General features: G+C 44.7%; 1 protein-coding gene across 1 annotated transcript; it reads left to right on the forward strand.

Annotated features, from left to right (window-relative positions):
- Positions 1–367: 367 nt before the first annotated feature.
- On the forward strand, positions 368–14523 carry grpr (gastrin-releasing peptide receptor). Its single transcript, XM_014174216.1, has 3 exons — positions 368–842; positions 12550–12895; positions 13056–14523. The coding sequence occupies exons 1-3, from the start codon at positions 439–441 to the stop codon at positions 13449–13451; spliced, it is 1146 nt and encodes a 381-aa protein (XP_014029691.1). The 5' UTR covers positions 368–438; the 3' UTR covers positions 13452–14523.
- Positions 14524–19576: the final 5053 nt, after the last annotated feature.

A 19576-nucleotide genomic window follows, 5' to 3' on the forward strand; every position in this document is an offset into this window, starting at 1 on the left:
TGAGGGTTGATGAGAGAACCCTACATATACATATATATATATATATATATATATATATATGATAGTTTGACATTCTTTGCATCATTCAAATTATTATATTTTTATGTAATTTTTACTGAGACCAAGGTCTCTTTTACAGATGAGCCCAGATATTTAAAGGTTTAGTTTCAGCTTTTTATGATGCTATTAGGCTACTGTAACGACCCTGGGTTTATACGCGCGGATATCGACTCTGACGCTTGAGCATGCTTTTGCAGCACAGTCGATAGCGCGCCGGACTTCGGGCTTGAAGGTCGAGGGTTCGAGACCTGCTCCCTGCCTGCTGTTTCATTACACTATTTTTAATTGGTTTTGGGAGTTATGAGTTATGAGTCACAACATTTCATTTAACTTTATGAATATATTTTTTACAAACTTTCAAGAAAGAAGACACCAACTATGTCTTTGGAGGACTCGTTCATTTTAAACCCAGAGAACATGATTTTTAACGTATCGCAGGTGTCCAGTATCAACACAGAGGTTCAGACGCACTACATTTGGCTGCCCGGTATTGCTATCGCCACCGTCTACGGATTAATAATTATTATTGGATTTATTGGTAACGTCACGCTAATGAGGACGTTTATCACAGTTAAATCCATGCGGACGGTGCCCAACCTGTTCATGTCCAGCCTCGCGCTCGGGGACCTGCTGCTTCTAGTCACGTGCGCTCCGGTGGACGCCAGCCGGTACCTCGCGGACAAATGGCTCTTCGGCCGGGTGGGATGCAAACTCATCCCGTTCATCCAACTAACCTCCGTCGGCGTCTCCGTTTTCACACTCACTGCGCTCTCTGCAGATAGGTAAGGCTTTTAGAATCAAATGTGTTGTTTTCTCAATCCCTCCGACGGGAAGTTAAATTAACTTTTTCAAGTAAAAGTAAAAACAAAAGAACAGCCTTCATTGAAGTTTTCCAACCATTCTTTGGCATTGTAATATGAACAGGCAGGTATGGTAGCACGAACAGGCAGGTCGTGTAATTAGGTGACACATTATTACACTAGCCTACACTTTCAGCCTGGTTGCAGATGTTGTTCACTGCAGACAGAAGAGAGAGTGAACTGGTGGGGATTAGCTCGCATACTATAAAGAGGGATCTTGTTTATTCATGACATGTTCATTCTGTGTAGGCCTAATGTAATTCAAGTCCAATCTTTTATTTTGTCCTATTCATCAATTCACTCCTCAAAACTCTGTTATTTCAATCAATAGAAAAAAAGAGATATGGCACCCCTTGTGGCATTTGTGGCGCCACTTTTAGAAATAATGGCAGAATTTGTCCTTAAATGGCCGCTTTTGGCTTTTAGTGAGAGTGTATAACTCACAGTGCTTAAGTCCCATGGACATTAAATCACTTGTCAGGACACACAGAGACACCATAAAAGCCATTTTCAACATGTTGATAATGGCTTTAGAATTGCCCTCGTGATGCAAAGAAAACTGTTGCATTTGACAGTACACCAAGGGGCCGATTCCGACCCGATTTAGACGTGCATACATTTCCAGGGATGGGCACTCTGGAATGTCTAAATTATAGGCTACCCCGACCTTCTCTGTTTCCTATTTCTATCATGTTAAATATTAGCCACTATCAGTATCGACCATCAGTAGGCCTAATAACCACACATATTCAACTGCCAATTTACTGTTAGTTCCCTTCAGTTGGTATACCTTATCATTCCATTTCATTTCATTGTTTCGTTTACCTTCATTTGCTTCCTCTGTAAACGCCGTCAAGTCTGTGTGGTTGTTACTGAGGATCATTAGTAACAGTTGATAATATAAGGAAAAGACATGTAGGCTAATTAAATTGTTAGCGCTGACCAAGCGGTAACAGTTTGAACCTGACATATGGAGCAAAACTTGGCTGTGTTATCAAACAATTCCATGGTTAGTGCAGGAAATTATAAATACTTTCCTAAACCTAAATAATCTACATGGTCAGAGTATTTTAAAATCTACCAATTAGTGCTGAAACAGAGACAATAGGCATATATTTAGATTTTGTTCTTTCATTGATCCTTAATATTCTGAACCATTCTCTCTTGGCCAGCAAGTGGGAGGGTTTTCAGCATTTGAATGATATTTATTCAGAGCGCGCAAGGTAGCCACATCTGCAGAGCGCTTTACACAACTGAATACCAAATATTGAAAAGTGAACAGGAAAGGCGTGACTGCTCAGCAGGCTCCTGAGCTGTGTTCTATTCTGTTCTATTATTCTATCCCACTATGTTCTCAGCTCCTCTGTTCTTACTGTGCAGAGTTCTTTGTCCATCAAAGTTCTTTCATCATTGGAACCTGGAGTTCAAAAAGTTCTTAGAAGGCTATTAGTCAGAGCTGAAAGAGAGAGTGAATGTTCCTTTAGTGAGGTGAAGACAGGCAGACTGGCCTATCTCAGTTAGTGAGCAACCAGAGAGCTGTCCACTCAGTCTTAATTTCTTACTGGCCCAGACTAGAGGTCGACCAATTATGATTTTCCAACGCCGATACCGATTATTGGAGGACCAAACAAGCCGGCCGATTTTATTTATTTATTTATTTGTAATAATGACAATTGCAACAATACTGAATGAACACTTATTTTAACTTAATATAATACATCATCAATAAAATCTATTTAGCCTCAAATAAATAATGAAACATGATCAATTTGGTTTAAATAATGCAAAAACAAAATGTTGGAGAAGAAAGTAAAAGTGCAATATGTGCCATGTAAAAAAGCTAACGTTTCATTTCCTTGCTCAGAACATGAGAACATATGAAAAGCTGGTGGTTCCTTTTAACATGAGTCTTCAATATTCCCAGGTAAGAAGTTTTAGGTTGTAGTTATTATAGGAATTATAGGACTATTTCTCTCTATACGATTTGTATTTCATATACCTTTGACTATTGGATGTTCTTATAGGCACTTTAGTATTGCCAGTGTAACAGTATAGCTTCCGTCCTTCTCCTCGCTCCTACCTGGGCTTGAACCAGGAACACATTGACAACAGCCACCCTCGAAGCAGCGTTACCCATGCAGAGCAAGGGGAACAACCACTCCAAGTCTCAGAGCGAGTGACGTTTGAAACGCTATTAGCGCGCACCCCGCTAACTAGCTAGCCATTTCACATCGGTTACACCAGCCTAATCTTGGGAGTTGACAGGCTTGAAGTCATAAAGAGCGCAATGCATTGCGAAGGGCTGCTGGCAAAACGCACGAAAGTGCTGTTTTGAATGAATGCTTACGAGCCTGCTGCTGCCTACCATCACTCAGTCAGACTGCTCTATCAAATCATAGACTTAATTATAACATAATAACACACAGAAATACGAGCCTTAGGTCATTAATATGGTCGAATCCGGAAACTATCAAAACAAAACGTTTTTCCTGTCAGTGAAATACGGAACCGTTCCGTATTTTATCTAACGGGTGACATCCCTAAGTCAAAATATTACTGTTACATTGCCCAACCTTCAATGTTATGTCATAATTACATAAAATTCTGGCAAATTAGTTTGCAACGAGCCAGGCGGCCTAAACTGTTGCATATGAACGCTAGAGATGTGACACAATTTCATGTTAGCAGGCAATATTAACTAAATATGCAGGTTTAAAAATATATTCTTGTGTATTGATTTTAAAGAAAGGCATTGATATTTATGGTTAGGTACAATGGTGCAACGACAGTGCTTTTTTCGCAAATGCGCTTGTTAAATCAACACCCGTTTGGCGAAGTAGGCTATGATTCAATGATAAATTAACAGGCACCGCATCGATTATATGCAACGCAGGACACATTAGATAAACTAGTAATATCATCAACCATGTGTAGTTAACGAGTGATTATGTTAAGATTGATCGTTCTTTATAAGATAAGTTTAATGCTAGCTAGCAACTTACCTTGGCTTCTTGCTGCCCTCGCATAACAGGTTGTCACTCCTCGTGGAGTGCAATGTAAGGCAGGTGGTCAGAGCGTTGGACTAGTAACCGGAAGGTTGAAAAAACTAATCCCCGAATCCCCCCTGAACAAGGCAGTTAACCCCCGTTTCTAGGTCGTCATTGAAAATAAGAATGTGTTCTTAACTGACTTGCCTAGTTAAATAAAGGTGTACATTTGTTTTTTTTAAATAGGCAAATCGGTGGCCAAAAATACCGATTACAGATTGTTATGAAAACTTGAAATCGGCCCTAATTAATCGGCCATTTCGATTAATCGGTCGACCTCTAGCCCAGACGACCCACTCAATACCATACACATTCAAACTGATGCATTAACACCCTACCTGTCACTGCAGTTCTCTGCCCTACGCATGCTTTTAAAACAGCAGAATTTAAGGAAAATATCAATAATGTAACCAATCTAGGCAAATAAATAGGGATTACTTTTACATTCCTCACACGTCACCCGTTATTACAGGTGAATATATACAGTCCCAGTCAAAGTTTGGACACACCTCAAAGGTTTGTCTTTATTTTTACTATGTTCTACATTGTAGAATAATAGTGAAGATATCAAAACTATGAAATAACACATATGGAATCATGTAGTAACCTAAAAAGTGTTAAACAAATCAAAATATATTTTATATTTCAGATTCTTCAAAGTAGCCACCCTTTGCCTTGATGACAGCTTTGCACATTCTTGGCATTCGCTCAACCAGCTTCATGAGGTAGTCACCTGGAATGCATTTCAATGAACAGGTGTGGCCTTGATAAAAGTTAATTTGTGGAATTTCTTTCCTTCTTAATTCATTTGAGCCAATCAATTGTGTTGTGACAAGGTAGGGGTGGTATATAGAAGAAGTCCATATTATGGCAAGAACAGCTCATATAAGCAAAGAGAAACAACAGTCCATCATTTACATTTACATTTTAGTCATTTAGCAGACGCTCTTATCCAGAGCGACTTACAAATTGGTGCATTCACCTATAATATCCAGTGGAACAACCACTTTACAATAGTGCATCTAAATCTTTTAAGGGGGGGGGTTAGAAGGATTACCTTATCCTATCCCAGGTATTCCTTGAAGAGGTGGGGTTTCAAGTGTCTCCGGAAGGTGGTGATTGACTCCGCTGTCCTGGCGTCGTGAGGGAGCTTGTTCCACCATTGGGGTGCCAGAGCAGCGAACAGTTTTGACTGGGCTGAGCGGGAACTGTGCTTCCTCAGAGGTAGGGAGGCGAGCAGGCCAGAGGTGGATGAACGGAGTGCCCTTGTTTGGGTGTAGGGCCTGATCAGAGCCTGAAGGTACGGAGGTGCCGTTCCCCTCACAGCTCCGTAGGCAAGCACCATGGTCTTGTAGCGGATGCGAGCTTCGACTGGAAGCCAGTGGAGAGAGCGGAGGAGCGGGGTGACGTGAGAGAGCTTGGGAAGGTTGAACACCAGACGGGCTGCGGCGTTCTGGATGAGTTGTAGGGGTTTAATGGCACAGGCAGGGAGCCCAGCCAACAGCGAGTTGCAGTAATCCAGACGGGAGATGACAAGTGCCTGGATTAGGACCTGCGCCGCTTCCTGTGTGAGGCAGGGTCGTACTCTGCGAATGTTGTAGAGCATGAACCTACAGGATCGGGTCACCGCCTTGATGTTGGTGGAGAACGACAGGGTGTTGTCCAGGGTCACGCCAAGGCTCTTAGCACTCTGGGAGGAGGACACAAGGGAGTTGTCAACCGTGATGGCGAGATCATGGAACGGGCAGTCCTTCCCCGGGAGGAAGAGCAGCTCCGTCTTGCCGAGGTTCAGCTTGAGGTGGTGATCCGTCATCCACACTGATATGTCTGCCAGACATGCAGAGATGCGATTCGCCACCTGGTTGTCAGAAGGGGGAAAGGAGAAGATTAATTGTGTGTCATCTGCATAGCAATGATATGAGAGACCATGTGAGGATATGACAGAGCCAAGTGACTTGGTGTATAGCGAGAATAGGAGTGGGCCAAGAACAGAGCCCTGGGGGACACCAGTGGTGAGAGCACGTGGTGCGGAGACAGATTCTCGCCACGCCACCTGGTAGGAGCGACCTGTCAGGTAGGACGCAATCCAAGCGTGCGCGGTGCCAGAGATGCCCAGCTCGGAGAGGGTGGAGAGGAGGATCTGATGGTTCACGGTATCAAAGGCAGCAGATAGGTCTAGAAGGATGAGAGCAGAGGAGAGAGAGTTAGCTTTAGCAGTGCGGAGAGCCTCCGTGACACAGAGAAGAGCAGTCTCAGTTGAATGCCCAGTCTTGAAACCTGACTGATTAGGATCAAGAAGGTCATTCTGAGAGAGATAGCAAGAGAGCTGGCCAAGCACGGCGCGTTCAAGAGTTTTGGAGAGAAAGGAAAGAAGGGATACTGGCCTGTAGTTGTTGACATCGGAGGGATCGAGTGTAGGTTTTTTTCAGAAGGGGTGCAACTCTCGCTCTCTTGAAGACGGAAGGGACGTAGCCAGCGGTCAAGGATGCGTTGATGAGCGAGGTGAGGTAGGGGAGAAGGTCTCCGGAAATGGTCTGGAGAAGAGAGGAGGGGATAGGGTCAAGTGGGCAGGTTGTTGGGCGGCCGGCCGTCACAAGACGCGAGATTTCATCTAGAGAGAGAGGGGAGAAAGAGGTCAAAGCACAGGGTAGGGCAGTGTGAGCAGGACCAGCAGTGTCGTTTGACTTAGCAAACGAGGATCGGATGTCGTCAACCTTCTTTTCAAAATGGTTGACGAAGTCATCCGCAGAGAGGGAGGAGGGGGGGAGGGGGAGGAGGATTCAGGAGGGAGGAGAAGGTAGCAAAGAGCTTCCTAGGGTTAGAGGCAGATGCTTGGAGTTTAGAGTGGTAGAAAGTGGCTTTAGCAGCAGAGACAGAAGAGGAAAATGTAGAGAGGAGGGAGTGAAAGGATGCCAGGTCCGCAGGGAGGCGAGTTTTCCTCCATTTCCGCTCGGCTGCCCGGAGCCCTGTTCTGTGAGCTCGCAGTGAGTCGTCGAGCCACGGAGCAGGAGGGGAGGACCGAGCCGGCCTGGAGGATAGGGGACAGAGGAAATCAAAGGATGCAGAGAGGGAGGAGAGGAGGGTTGAGGAGGCAGAATCAGGAGATAGGTTGGAGAAGGTTTGAGCAGAGGGAAGAGATGATAGGATGGAAGAGGAGAGAGTAGCGGGAGAGAGAGAGCGAAGGTTGGGACGGCGCAATACCATCCGAGTAGGGGGAGAGTGAGAAGTGTTGGATGAGAGCGAGAGGGAAAAGGATACAAGGTAGTGGTCGGAGACTTGGAGGGGAGTTGCAATGAGATTAGTGGAAGAACAGCATCTAGTAAAGATGAGGTCAAGCGTATTGCCTGCCTTGTGAGTAGGGGGGGAAGGTGAGAGGGTGAGGTCGAAAGAGGAGAGGAGTGGAAAGAAGGAGGCAGAGAGGAATGAGTCGAAGGTAGACGTGGGGAGGTTAAAGTCACCCAGAACTGTGAGAGGTGAGCCATCCTCAGGAAAGGAACTTATCAAGGCGTCAAGCTCATTGATGAACTCTCCAAGGGAACCTGGAGGGCGATAAATGATAAGGATGTTAAGCTTGAAAGGGCTGGTAACTGTGACAGCATGGAATTCAAATGAGGAGATAGACAGATGGGTCAGGGGAGAAAGAGAGAATGTCCACTTGGGAGAGATGAGGATTCCAGTGCCACCACCCCGCTGGCTCGATGCTCTAGGGGTATGCGAGAACACGTAGTCGGACGAGGAGAGAGCAGTAGGAGTAGCAGTGTTATCTGTGGTGATCCATGTTTCCGTCAGCGCCAGGAAGTCTAGGGACTGGAGGGTAGCATAGGCTGAGATGAACTCAGCCTTGTTGGCCGCAGACCGGCAGTTCCAGAGGCTGCCGGAGACCTGGAACTCCACGTGGGTCGTGCGCGCTGGGACCACCAGGTTAGAGTGGCAGCGGCCACGCGGTGTGGAGCGTTTGTATGGCCTGTGCAGAGGAGAGAGAACAGGGATAGGCAGACACATAGTAGACAAGCTACAGAAGAGGCTACGCTAATGCAAATGAGATTGGAGTGACAAGTGGACTACACGTCTTGAATGTTCAGGAAGTTAAGCTTACGTTGCAAAAATGTTATTGACTAAAATGATACAGTACTGCTGGCTGGTGGAGTAGGCTAGCTAGCAGTGGCTGCGTTGTTGACTTTGAACGTGTAGCTGGCTAGGTAACCTCGGTAGTTTCAGTACTACACCTTGTCATGATACAAAGCAACTTTGTAGCTAGCTAGCTAACATAACACTAATCAAGACGTTCCTTGTAGTGTATTTAGTTTCAACAATGCTGCTCGTCGGTAATAGTTGGCTAGGTTAGGAAAAATGGCGTCGCGGGGGACGGAAATAGCTGGCTAGCTAACCTCGATGGCTGGCTAGCTAACAATTATCAATTAACAATTATCAAGTTATGACAAAGACAACTAGGTAGCTAGCTAGGTAACACTGCACTAGTCAAATCGTTCCGTTGTTTAGTATTAGTAACTACAGCGCTGCTAGTCGGTAACGGATGGCTAGCTGGCAGTGGGTTAATGATGACTAGGTGTGTTGAGTAAGTCTGGCGCCGCGTCGCGGCTGGCTAGCACACCTCGATAATACTCAAACTACACAATTATCTTAGATACAGAGACAGCACAGACAACTATGTAGCTGGCTAACCAACACTAACACCACACTAATCAAGTCGTTGCGTTGTAATGTAATAGTTTCTGCGGTGCTGCTAGTCGGTAGAAGTTGGCTAGCTAACGGTGATGACTAGCTAGCTAGCAGCTAGCAGTGTTGACTACGTTAGGAGGACGAAGATAGCTAGCCTCGATAATTACTCAGTTACTCTAAACTACAAAATTATCTTTGATACAAAGACGGCTATGTAGCTAGCTAAGAAGAATTGCTCAGATCAAACAAATCAAGCCGTTGTAATGTAGCGAAGTGGAATATTACCTGTGGAGCGAAGCGTGGTGCGACTGCTCGCTCCAAACTTTAAGACATTACAATTCGTAAAATTTGAAGAACTTTGAAAGTTTCTTCAAGTGCAGTCGCAAAAACCGTCAAGTGCGATGATGAAACTGGCTCTCATGAGGACCACCACAGGAAAGGAAGAACCAGAGTTACCTCTGCTGCAGAGGATAAGTTCATTAGAGTTACCAGCCTCAGAAATTGCAGCCCAAATAAATGCTTCACAGAGTTCAAGTAACAGACACATCTCAACATCAACTGTTCAGAGGAGACTGTGTGAATCAGGCCTTCATGGTTGAATAGCTGCAAAGAAACCACTACTAAAGGACACCAATAAGAAGAAGAGACTTGCTTGGGCCAAGAAACACGAGCAATATACATTAGACCAGGGGAAATCTGTCCTTAGGTGTGCTGCATCAGATGACCTGGCCTCCACAATCACCCGACCTCAACCCAATTGAGATGGTTTGGGATAAGTTGGACCGCAGAGTGAAGTAAAAGCAGTCAATAAGTGCTCAGCATATGTGGGAACTCCTTCAAGACTTGGAAAAGCATTCCAGGTGAAGCTGGTTGAGAAAATGTCAAGAGTGTGCAAAGCTGTCATTAAGGCAAAGGGTGACTACTTTGAAGAATCTAAAATATATTTTATTTCTTTAACACTTTTTTGATTACTATATGATTCCATATGTGTTATTTCATAGATTTGATGTGTTCTCTACTATTCTACAATGTATAAAATAGTAAAAATAAAGAAAATGAGTAGGTGTGTCCAAACTTTTGACTCGTACCGTATATATATTTTTGTTGTATTAACAAAGGTTTTTGTAATTATTTGCAGAACTTTGATGCCATATAAGCAATGGATTTTGATTCAGGAAATCCATGTTTTATTATGAGAGTTGTTCTTTTTCATACATTAATTACCAAATGCCTTTATAGCACTCTTTGATAGTCCTGAAGTACCCTTATGTATATTGCATCCATATTCTCTTATTACAGATATGATCAAACTCAACTAGCCAACACCAGCTGCTTTTCATTGAATTCTCTGGTTCTTTTAATCCAGAGCAATGTGAGACAATTGTTTCTTTAATGATAAAGGATCTGGGGGGAGGGTGGGCTTTAAGCTAGAAACAAGAGGCAGGCTGGGGAGTACCGGCGACCGAAGGAGGAACTGGAGGCAGCAAAGGCAGAACGACGGAGGTATGAGGCATTATATCCTCCATTTCATGAGGAGAGGAGGCAGCCCCAGAATTTTTGTTGGGGGGGGGCACACGGGGAGTTGGGGTAAGTCAGGCAATAGACCTGAACCAACTCCTCGTGCTTATTATGGGGAGCGTTTGGCATGGAGAGCACCGTGCTATGCGGAAGTGCGCACGGTCTTGCCCATCCGCACGCACAGTCCGGTGCGGTCGATACCAGCCCTCCGCAAGTGCCGTGCTAGAGTGGGCATCCAGCCTGGGAGAAGTGCGCCGGCACAGCACATCTGGCCACCAGTGCGTCTCCTAGGCCCAGGCTACCCTGCGCCTGCTCTACGCACGGCAGCCATCATTCCTCAGCACAGCCCAGTTCGCCCTGTGCCAGCACTCCGCCTGTGCCGGGCTACAGTAACAACTCAGCCAGGACGGGTTGTGCAGGCCGTGCGCTCCAGACCTCCAGTGTGTCTTCAAGACCCAGTGTATCCTGTTCCTGCTCCTCGCACTAGCCCTGTGGTGCGTGTTACTGTTCTGGCGCCTCCAAAGCCAGCCCCACACATCAGGCCTCTAGTGCGCCTGCCCAGTCCAGTATGTCCTGTTCCTGCACCTCGCACTAGCCCTGAGGTGTGTGTCAATTGTCTGGCGCCTCCAAAGCCAGCCCCACGCATCAGGCCTCTAGTGCTCTTGCCCAGTCCAGTACGTCCTGTTCCTGCTCCTCGCACTAGCCCTGAGGTGCGTGTCAATAGTCTGGCGCCTCCTAAGCCAGCCCCACGCATCAGGCCTTCAGTGCGCAGTCCCAGTCCAGAGCTTCCGGTGACAGTTCCCCGTCCAGAGCTTCCGGCGACAGTTCCCCGTCCAGAGCTTCCGGCGACAGTTCCCCGTCCAGAGCTTCCGGCGACAGTTCCCCGTCCAGAGCTTCCGGCGACAGTTCCCCGTCCAGTGCTTCCGGCGACGTCCTTCAGTCCGGAACCGACAGAGACGGCCCATAGTCCGGAACCGGCAGAGACGGCCCATAGTCCGGAACCATCAGAGACGGCCCACAGTCCGGAGCCTGCTGAGACGGCCCACAGTCCGGAGCCTGCATAGACGGCCCACAGTCCGGAGCCTGCATAGACGGCCCACAGTCCGGAGCCTGCAGAGACGGCCCACAGTCCGGAGCCTGCAGAGATGGCCCACAGTCCGGAGCCTGCAGAGATGGCCCACAGTCCGGAGCCTGCATAGACGGCCCACAGTCCGGAGCCTGCAGAGACGGCCCGCAGTCCGGAGCCTGCAGAGACGCACCTCAGCCCGAGGTCTCCAGCGACGCACCTCAGCCCGAGGTCTCCAGCGACACACCTCAGCCCGAGGTCTCCAGCGACGCACCTCAGCCCAAGGTCTCCATCGACGCACCTCAGCCCAGAGCCTTCAGCAGTGGTCTACAGCCCTGAGCCTTCAGCGGGGGTGGGCAGGTTAGAATAGGGACTAAGGCCGGAGCCAGAGCCACCTCCGTAGTTGGAGGATGGGGGGGGGGGTGTAGCACGGGAGCCGTCGTTGACGGTGGCCACCCTCCCTTAAAGTTGGGGGTTTATTTTTGTGGGGTTTTTGTTTTGAGGGGAATTCAGGGTCTGCACCTTTGGGGGGGGTACTGTCACGTCCTGACCAGTAAAAGGGGTTATTTGTTATTGTAGTTTGGTCAGGGCGTGGCAGGGGGTGTTTGTTTTGTGTGTTTCAGGGTTTTTGATTTATGTTCTATATTTTCTATTTCTATGTTTATTCTAGTTTTCTATTTCTATGTTGTGTTTTTCAATGACCTCCAATTAGAGAGAGCTGGTTGTCGTTGTCTCTAATTGGAGGCCATATTTAAGTGTGTTCGTTTTTCACTTGTGTTTGCGGGTGGTTGTTTCCGGTATAGTCTGTGCACCTTACTGGACTGTTTTCATCGTTTGTTTTGTTTAAGTGTTTTTCTTTAATAAATTAAAAGAAGATGATCAATATACCCGCTGCATTTTGGTCCACTCCTTACGACGCCCGTGACAGACGCGACTCTGATGCACATGGGAATGAATATCTTTGGTTTGTCTCTATGATATTCAGAAGCTAAGCTACGATCTTCTAAAGTCAAGAAGTCAACGAAATTGGACTTTGCTTGGGAAGTAATCTTATACAATGTGTGGCTCTGTCGCTATCAATTGATCTCTTCACTTTCTGTAAAAGAGAATGTATAATTATCATAATAAAACATATTTGCTAACGGAGTAACATTTGGGGAAATCGGGTCTAGACTTTATTTTCCTTATCTATTATTATAATTATTAAATAGCCTATCTATTTTCAAATGTGAAAAAGGGGCCTTGGGGAAAAATGGTTGGGAACCCCTGTGCTAAATGACTGGTAAATGTAATCAAATTAGTTTTCTGCTTGTCCCAGGTACAAGGCCATTGTCAAACCCATGGACATCCAGACGTCCACAGCTAAGATCTGCTTCCGAGCAGCAGCCATATGGCTCTTCTCCATGATCCTGGCCGTTCCTGAGGTGGTCTTCTCCGACCTTCACACCTTCAACATCGGCCAGACCAACGACACCTTTGTGACATGCGCTCCCTACCCCCACGCCGGGGAACTGCACCCTAAGATCCACTCCATGGCCTTCTTCCTCATCTTCTACATCATCCCCCTCCTCATCATCTCTGTGTACTACTGCTTCATCGCACGCAGCCTGATCCAGAGCGCCTCAGACATGCCCGTGGAGGCACACTTACACATCAAAAAACAGGTGTGTGAATGTGTGTCTGGACACTGGACATTTAGGTGTTTATCATTTAATGAGACATGGGAAATAGTCAAATGGGAAAATAAGAAATGTGTGTATGCGTTTGTGTGTGTGTCCTTCTGAATACTCCAATTGAATGATGCTTTCTTTACCATCCCCACAGATTGAGTCCAGGAAGCGTCTGGCTAAGACAGTCCTGGTTTTTGTGGGTTTGTTCGCTGTGTGCTGGCTCCCCAGTCATGTGATCTACCTGTACCGCTCCTACCACTACGGCCAGGTGGACACGTCCCTGGGACACTTCATCGCCAGCGTGTGTGCCCGCGTCCTGGCCTTTACCAACTCCTGTGTCAACCCTTTTGCCCTCTACCTGCTCAGCAACAGCTTCCAGAAGCAGTTCAACAAGCAGCTCCACTGCCGCCGTCATCCACCAATCAACTGTAATGCTCAGAGCACGGGGCGGAGCAACACGCGACTGACCTCGGTCAAGAGCAACAATCAGTCTCTGGCTAACTTCAGCCTCGTCATCGAGGCTCATGTTAGTCAGGAAGGCTGTGTGTAGTGACTGTGCTAAAGATGATGCTTTAGACTTGTAGAAGTGACATTCCAAGACTGACATACTGCTACCCAATGAAATCACAGAGTAATTTATGGCTGTAACCCATATACTGTAGTGGGCCTGTGTTCTAACTCCAAGTGTTGCTATTGTAGCACCATTCATTCATTCTAATTCTATGGTTGATATGCAGGGCTTCAGTATATGCATCCCATGATCCATGATTGATAAAAAGTGTTTTATTTTAAGCAGGGGTGGAAAGAGTACTGAAATATCCTACTCAAGTAGAAGTACTGTTACTTTAACTACATTTTACTCAAGAAGAAGTACATTTACTGGTGTAAAAAAACTCCTCAAGTAAAAGTAAAAAGTAGCTAATTTAAAAAGTACTCAGAAAAAGTAATTGAGTTAAAAAAAAATATTACAAGTAGTTAAAGTACTCGTACAAGTCCTCGGAAAAGCTACTCAATTAGAGTAACGGGAGTAGTTGTAATTAGTTACTTTACACCTCTGATTTTAAGTTTTGAATTTATCATCTTAACAGCTACTGCTATGTATGCAAACCAATGTGTCTCAGTCCTCTGGAGATGCAGTTCTGTTCTGGTTTCTCATTAGAACTGTATTGATCCATTAGAGAAGTTCTTAGAGAAGATGACAACCCAACCAGGTGTGAATAAGATGCCGAGGACAAGGTTATGAAGAGAGGTACTGGAGCTGCCGTTGTGTACCGGCGCCTAAAGGACAGTTCTGTAGGGATATCTCCAGCTGACTAAAACACCAACAACCTCAGTGCTTTGAAAGATACATATTAGATTGTTGTTTATATGAGTGTTTGAATTCTGTAGCCTACACTGAAAGATCAACTTCCTTAACAACAGCTGCCCAGGAGTAGTCAGTCCTGCATCAAAGGCTTGGAAACGTTCTATCTACAAACTCATAGACATCTCAACTCATAAACATCTCAGCATTGGTTGAAGAGATATAAATATCTGTATACAGTTCATTGTACGGATCAGACTACAGTACAGTGCATTCGGAAAGTATTCAGACCCCTTGACTTTTTCCACATTTTGTTACGTTACAGCCTTATTCTAAAATTGATGAATTCAATTTTTCCATCATCAATCTACACACAATACCCCATAATGACAAAGCAAAAACAGGTTTTTGGAATTTTTTGCAAATGTAATAAAAATAAAGAAGTACCTTATTTACATAAGTATTCAGACCCTTTGCTATGAGACTCAAAATTGAGCTCAGGTGCATCCTGTTTCCATTGATCATCCTTGAGATGTTTCTACAACTTGATTGGAGTCCACTTGTGGTAAATTCAATTGATTGGACATTATTTGGAGAGACACACACCTGTCTATATAAGGTCCCACAGTTGACATTGCAAAAACCAAGCCATGAGGTCGAAGGAATTGTCCCAAGAGCTCCGAGACAGGATTGTGTCTAGGCACAGATCTGGAGAAGGGTACCAAAAAATGTCTACAGCATTGAAGGTCCCCAAGACCACAGTGGCGTCCATCATTCTTAAATGGAAGAAGTTTGGAACCACCAAGACTCTTCTTAGAGCTGGCCGCCCGGCCAAACTGAGCAATTGGGGAGAAGGGCCTTGGTCAGGGATGTGATGGTCCCGAGTTCCTCTGTGGAGATGGGAGAACCTTCCTGAAGGACAACCATCTCTGCCGCACACCACCAATCAGGCCTTTATGGTAGAGTGGCCAGATGGAAGCCACTCCTCAGTAAAAGGCACATGACAGCCTGCTTGGTTTGCCTAAAGGACTCGCAGACCATGAGAAAAAAGATTCGCTGGTCTGATGAAACCATGATTGAACTCTTTGGCCTTAATGCCAAGCGTCACATCTGGAGGAAACCTGGCACCATCCCTACGGTGAAGCATGTTGGTGGCAGCATCATGCTGTGGGGATGTTTTTCAACGGCAGGGACTGGGAGACTAGTCAGGATCGAGGGAAAGATGAACGGAGCAAAGTACAGAGAGATCCTTGATGAAAACCAGCTCCAGTGTGCTCAGGGCCTCAGACTGGGGCAAAGGTTCACCTTCCAACAGGACAACGACCCTAAGCACACAGCCAAGATAAAGCAGGAGTGGCATTGGGACAAGTCTCTGAATGTCCTTTAGTGGCCCAGCCAGAGCCTGGACTTGATCCCGATCGATCATCTCTGGAGAGACCTGAAAATAGCTGTGCAGCGATGCTCCCCATCCAACCTGACAGAGCTTGAGAGGATCTGCAGAGAAGAATGGGAGAAACTCCCCAAATACAGGTGTGCCAAGCTTGTAGCGTCATACCCAAGAGGAATCGAGGCTGTAATCGCTGCCAAAGGTGCTTCAACAAAGTACTGAGTAAAGGGTCTGAATACTTATGTGAAGGTGATATTTCAGTTTTAATTTGTAATACATTTGCAGCAATTTCTAAAAACATGTTTTTGCTTTGTCATTATGGGGTATTTTGTGTAGATTGATGAGAATATATATTTTTTTAAATCAACTTTAGAGTAAGTTTGTAACATTACACAATGTGGAAAAGGTCAAGGGGTCTGAATACTTTCTGAATGCACTGTATATCTGATTGTTTGGGTCAGATGAAAATTGAGTTATGTCCAAGAGTAGTTTGATGTTGTCCAAAGTGATACTTGTGTTTCTCAATGTTTGATAAATATAAAAAGTAATTCTCTCTGGGTGAATTGAATATTTTGTTGTTGTTTGAGCATTTTCTGGTGTCTCTGTAAAAGCACAGCTTGGCACGCCATCATGTTATTTGATCTACATTTATTTGTAGAACAAGCTTATGTTGTCTTGTTTACAGTGCCAAAGTTTTTATTGTGTTAAAAATTAGTGGCAATATATTTTTAGCAGTACATTTGTTATATTTTTTATGTAGCCTACATTATGATGTTTAGTGTTGATTAAATGGTTGAAAAGTGATGGTGTGTGGCATTTCGATGTTGCTGTCCTGTACTTTTCATCAACACATTCCCCAACATCCGGGCTGTTCAACCTGCTAACATCTAGAAGGCAGAGACAGTACAGGTGCATCAAAGCTGGTACAGAGGGACTGAAAAACAGCTTAGCCGGCCTCTGCCCAGTACTCTGCCTGAACCTTAGACACGGTCACTAAACGGCTACCATCTGGCACTCAACCCTGCACCTTAGACACTGCTGCCCTATGTACAGTACATAGTCATGGAACACTGGTCACTTTAAAAATGTTTACATACTGTTTTACCCACTTCATATGTATATACTGTATTCTACACACCTTTTCAATTAACATAATGTCTATACGCACCATTCTCATACATGCAGTATATATTTACTGTATATTCCGGACTCTGGTCTGGAAGCTAAATTCCTGTAATTCTATCTACACTGAACAAAAATATAAACACAACATGTAAAGTGTTGGTTCCATGTTTTATGAGCTGAAATAGAAAATCCCAGAAATGTTCCATACGCACAAAAAGCTTATTTCTCTCAAATGTTGTGCACAAATCTGTTCATATTCCTGTTAGTGAGCATTTCTCCTTTGCCAAGATAATCCATCCACCTGACATATGTGGCATATATAGAAGCTGATTAAACAGCATGATCATTACACAGGTGCACCTTGTGATGGGGACAATAAAAGGCCACTTAAAAATGTGCAGTTTTGTCACACAATACAATGCCTCAGATGTTTTGAGGGAGCGTGCAATTGGCATGCTGACTGCAGGAATATCAGCGAAGCTGTTGCCAGAGAACTGAACGTTCATTTCTCTACCATAAGCCGCCTCCAACTTCGTTTGAGAGAATTTGGTCGTACATCCAACCGGCCTCAGACCATGTTTAACCACGCCAGCCCTGGACCTCCACATCCGGCTTCTTCACCTGTAGGATCAACTGAGACCAGCCAACTGGACAGCTGATGAAACTGAAGAGTATTTCTGTCTGTAATAAAGCTCTTTTGTGGGGGAAAACTCATTCTGATTGGCTGGGCCTGGCTCCCCAGTAGGTGTGCCTATGCCCTCCCAAGCCCACCCATGGCTGTGCCCCTGCCCAGTCATGTGAAATCCATAGATTACGACCTAATTCATTTATTTTAATTGACTGAGTTCCTTATATGAACTGTAACTCAGTCAAATCTTTGAAAATGTTGCTTGTTAGGTTTATATTTTTGTCCAGTATATTTTGCCATGAGGTTTTGCACTGTGTATTTACATACTTTGTTCTGGACATAGCTCGTTCTATCATTTCTACTATTGTACATTGCCTCGCAGTTACACTGTTTATACACACCGCATATTAATTTATATACTGGGTTCTTGACATAGCTCACTCTAATATAGCTACTGCTGTACTTATCATTCTTAGTATATATTGTGTAAATTAATCTGGTGTAGATACATATAGATTGCATTTAGATTACTGTTACATTGCTATTTGGGTTAATTGGATTCGTTCAGACATTTTAACATGTTCATTATTATTATTTTAAAGATTTGTGTACCTGTTTGACATTTTACTGCATTGTTAGTAACTAGTAACATAAACATTTCGCTGCACCCGTTATAACATCTGCTTAACTATGTATGCGACCAATACACTTTGATTGGATTTTGATAGCATGTCCCTCCAGGGAACATGCAGTATTCAACATTCTAACCACTTGCTTTATTCAGCTTTTTTACATTTTCTATTTCACCTTTATTTAACCAGGTAGGCCAGTTGAGAACAAGTTCTCATTTACAGCTGCGACCTGGCCAAGATAAAGCAAAGCAGTGAGACACAAACAACAACACAGAGTTACACATAAACAAACGTACAGTCAATAACACAATAGAAAAGTCAATGTATAGTGTGTGCAAAAGTAGAAGAGTAGGAAGGTAGGCAATAAATAGGCCCTAGAGGCGAAAATAATTATAATTTAGCATTAACACTGGAGTGATAGATGTGCAGATGATGTGCAAGTAGAGATACTGGGGTGCAAAAGAGCAAGAGGGTCAATAATAATATGGGGATGAGGTAGTCAGGTGTGCTATTTACAGATTGGCTGTGTACAGGTACAGTGATCGGTAAGCTGGTCAGACAGCTGATGCTTAAAGTGCTGGACGTCCTCACTTAGGACTGGACTAGAATAATAAATTGAACAAGGAGCTACTGAAACATGGTTACAAGCTCAGAACCCAATATATTCGAAATCACTAAAGGCCAATCAAGGAAGCTCTTACTTAATTTACATCACTTACCTTAGATGGCTGTGTAGACACCAGCAATCACACACAGTTGTTCTGGTGTCCATGAGAGCTTGGACACGCATTTCCTATTATCGTTTTGCAGTGATTGTTTCATTAATAGCTATATGTTCTTTAGTGTTGTGTTTTGACTTTTCATTCAGCTTAACCTTGTCTTTAAGGCTGGACACAGCCCTATTTAGGACTATTCATTTGCTATTCACACTTTTTTCAGTTCTTTTTCTCTCAATCCTAAGGTCGTCATATAGAATGTGAAGATGTTGCGAAGTCATTCAACACTTTGATTCTGGAAATCGATTGAACCAGCTCTGTTCTGTTTTCATTCACAACTCTGAGAACATTGCACAAAACACTATCAGGCAAATCAATACCTCATGTAGATCAGCGTTTCCGAAACTCGGTCCTGGGGCCCCCCCTGGGTAAACGTTTTTGGTTTTGCCCTAGCACTACACAGCTGATTCAAATAACCAAAGATTGATGAGTTGGTTACTTGAATCAGCCGTGTAGTGATAGGGCAAAAACCCGTACCCAGCGGGGGCCCCAGGACCGAGTTTGGGAAACACTGACGTAGATTAGCTCTATAGACCTACCGTTTATACTATATAGGGTGACATGTAGGGAAGCCATATTTATTTGGTCAGCTCTTCCAAGGCAGTTGGACATGTTCAATTCTTGATGTCCTGTGTAAACCCTCCTGTGTAGTGACTCAGACACACTAACAGGGTCAATAAGTGTTTACTAGTTGTTGAAAATCTATTTAGTCAATGTAACACTTGCTGGAGTCCCACTGAGCTGCCTGACCAATAGAAGTGAATGACTCAACGGTCCAAACAACCAAACTTTCTGAGAGTGGAAGACATCTGGTGCAACCAATT

Source organism: Salmo salar, chromosome ssa25, assembly GCF_905237065.1.
Source record: "Salmo salar chromosome ssa25, Ssal_v3.1, whole genome shotgun sequence".
NCBI classification, from domain to species: Eukaryota; Metazoa; Chordata; class Actinopteri; order Salmoniformes; family Salmonidae; genus Salmo; species Salmo salar.

Coding starts and splice junctions, on each gene's coding strand:
- grpr (XM_014174216.1), top strand. CDS start 439: ATGTCTTTGGAGGACTCGTTCATTTTAAACCCAGAGAACATGATTTTT. Junction 843..12,549: donor ACTGCGCTCTCTGCAGATAG/GTAAGGCTTTTA, acceptor TGCTTGTCCCAG/GTACAAGGCCATTGTCAAAC. Junction 12,896..13,055: donor ACTTACACATCAAAAAACAG/GTGTGTGAATGT, acceptor CCATCCCCACAG/ATTGAGTCCAGGAAGCGTCT.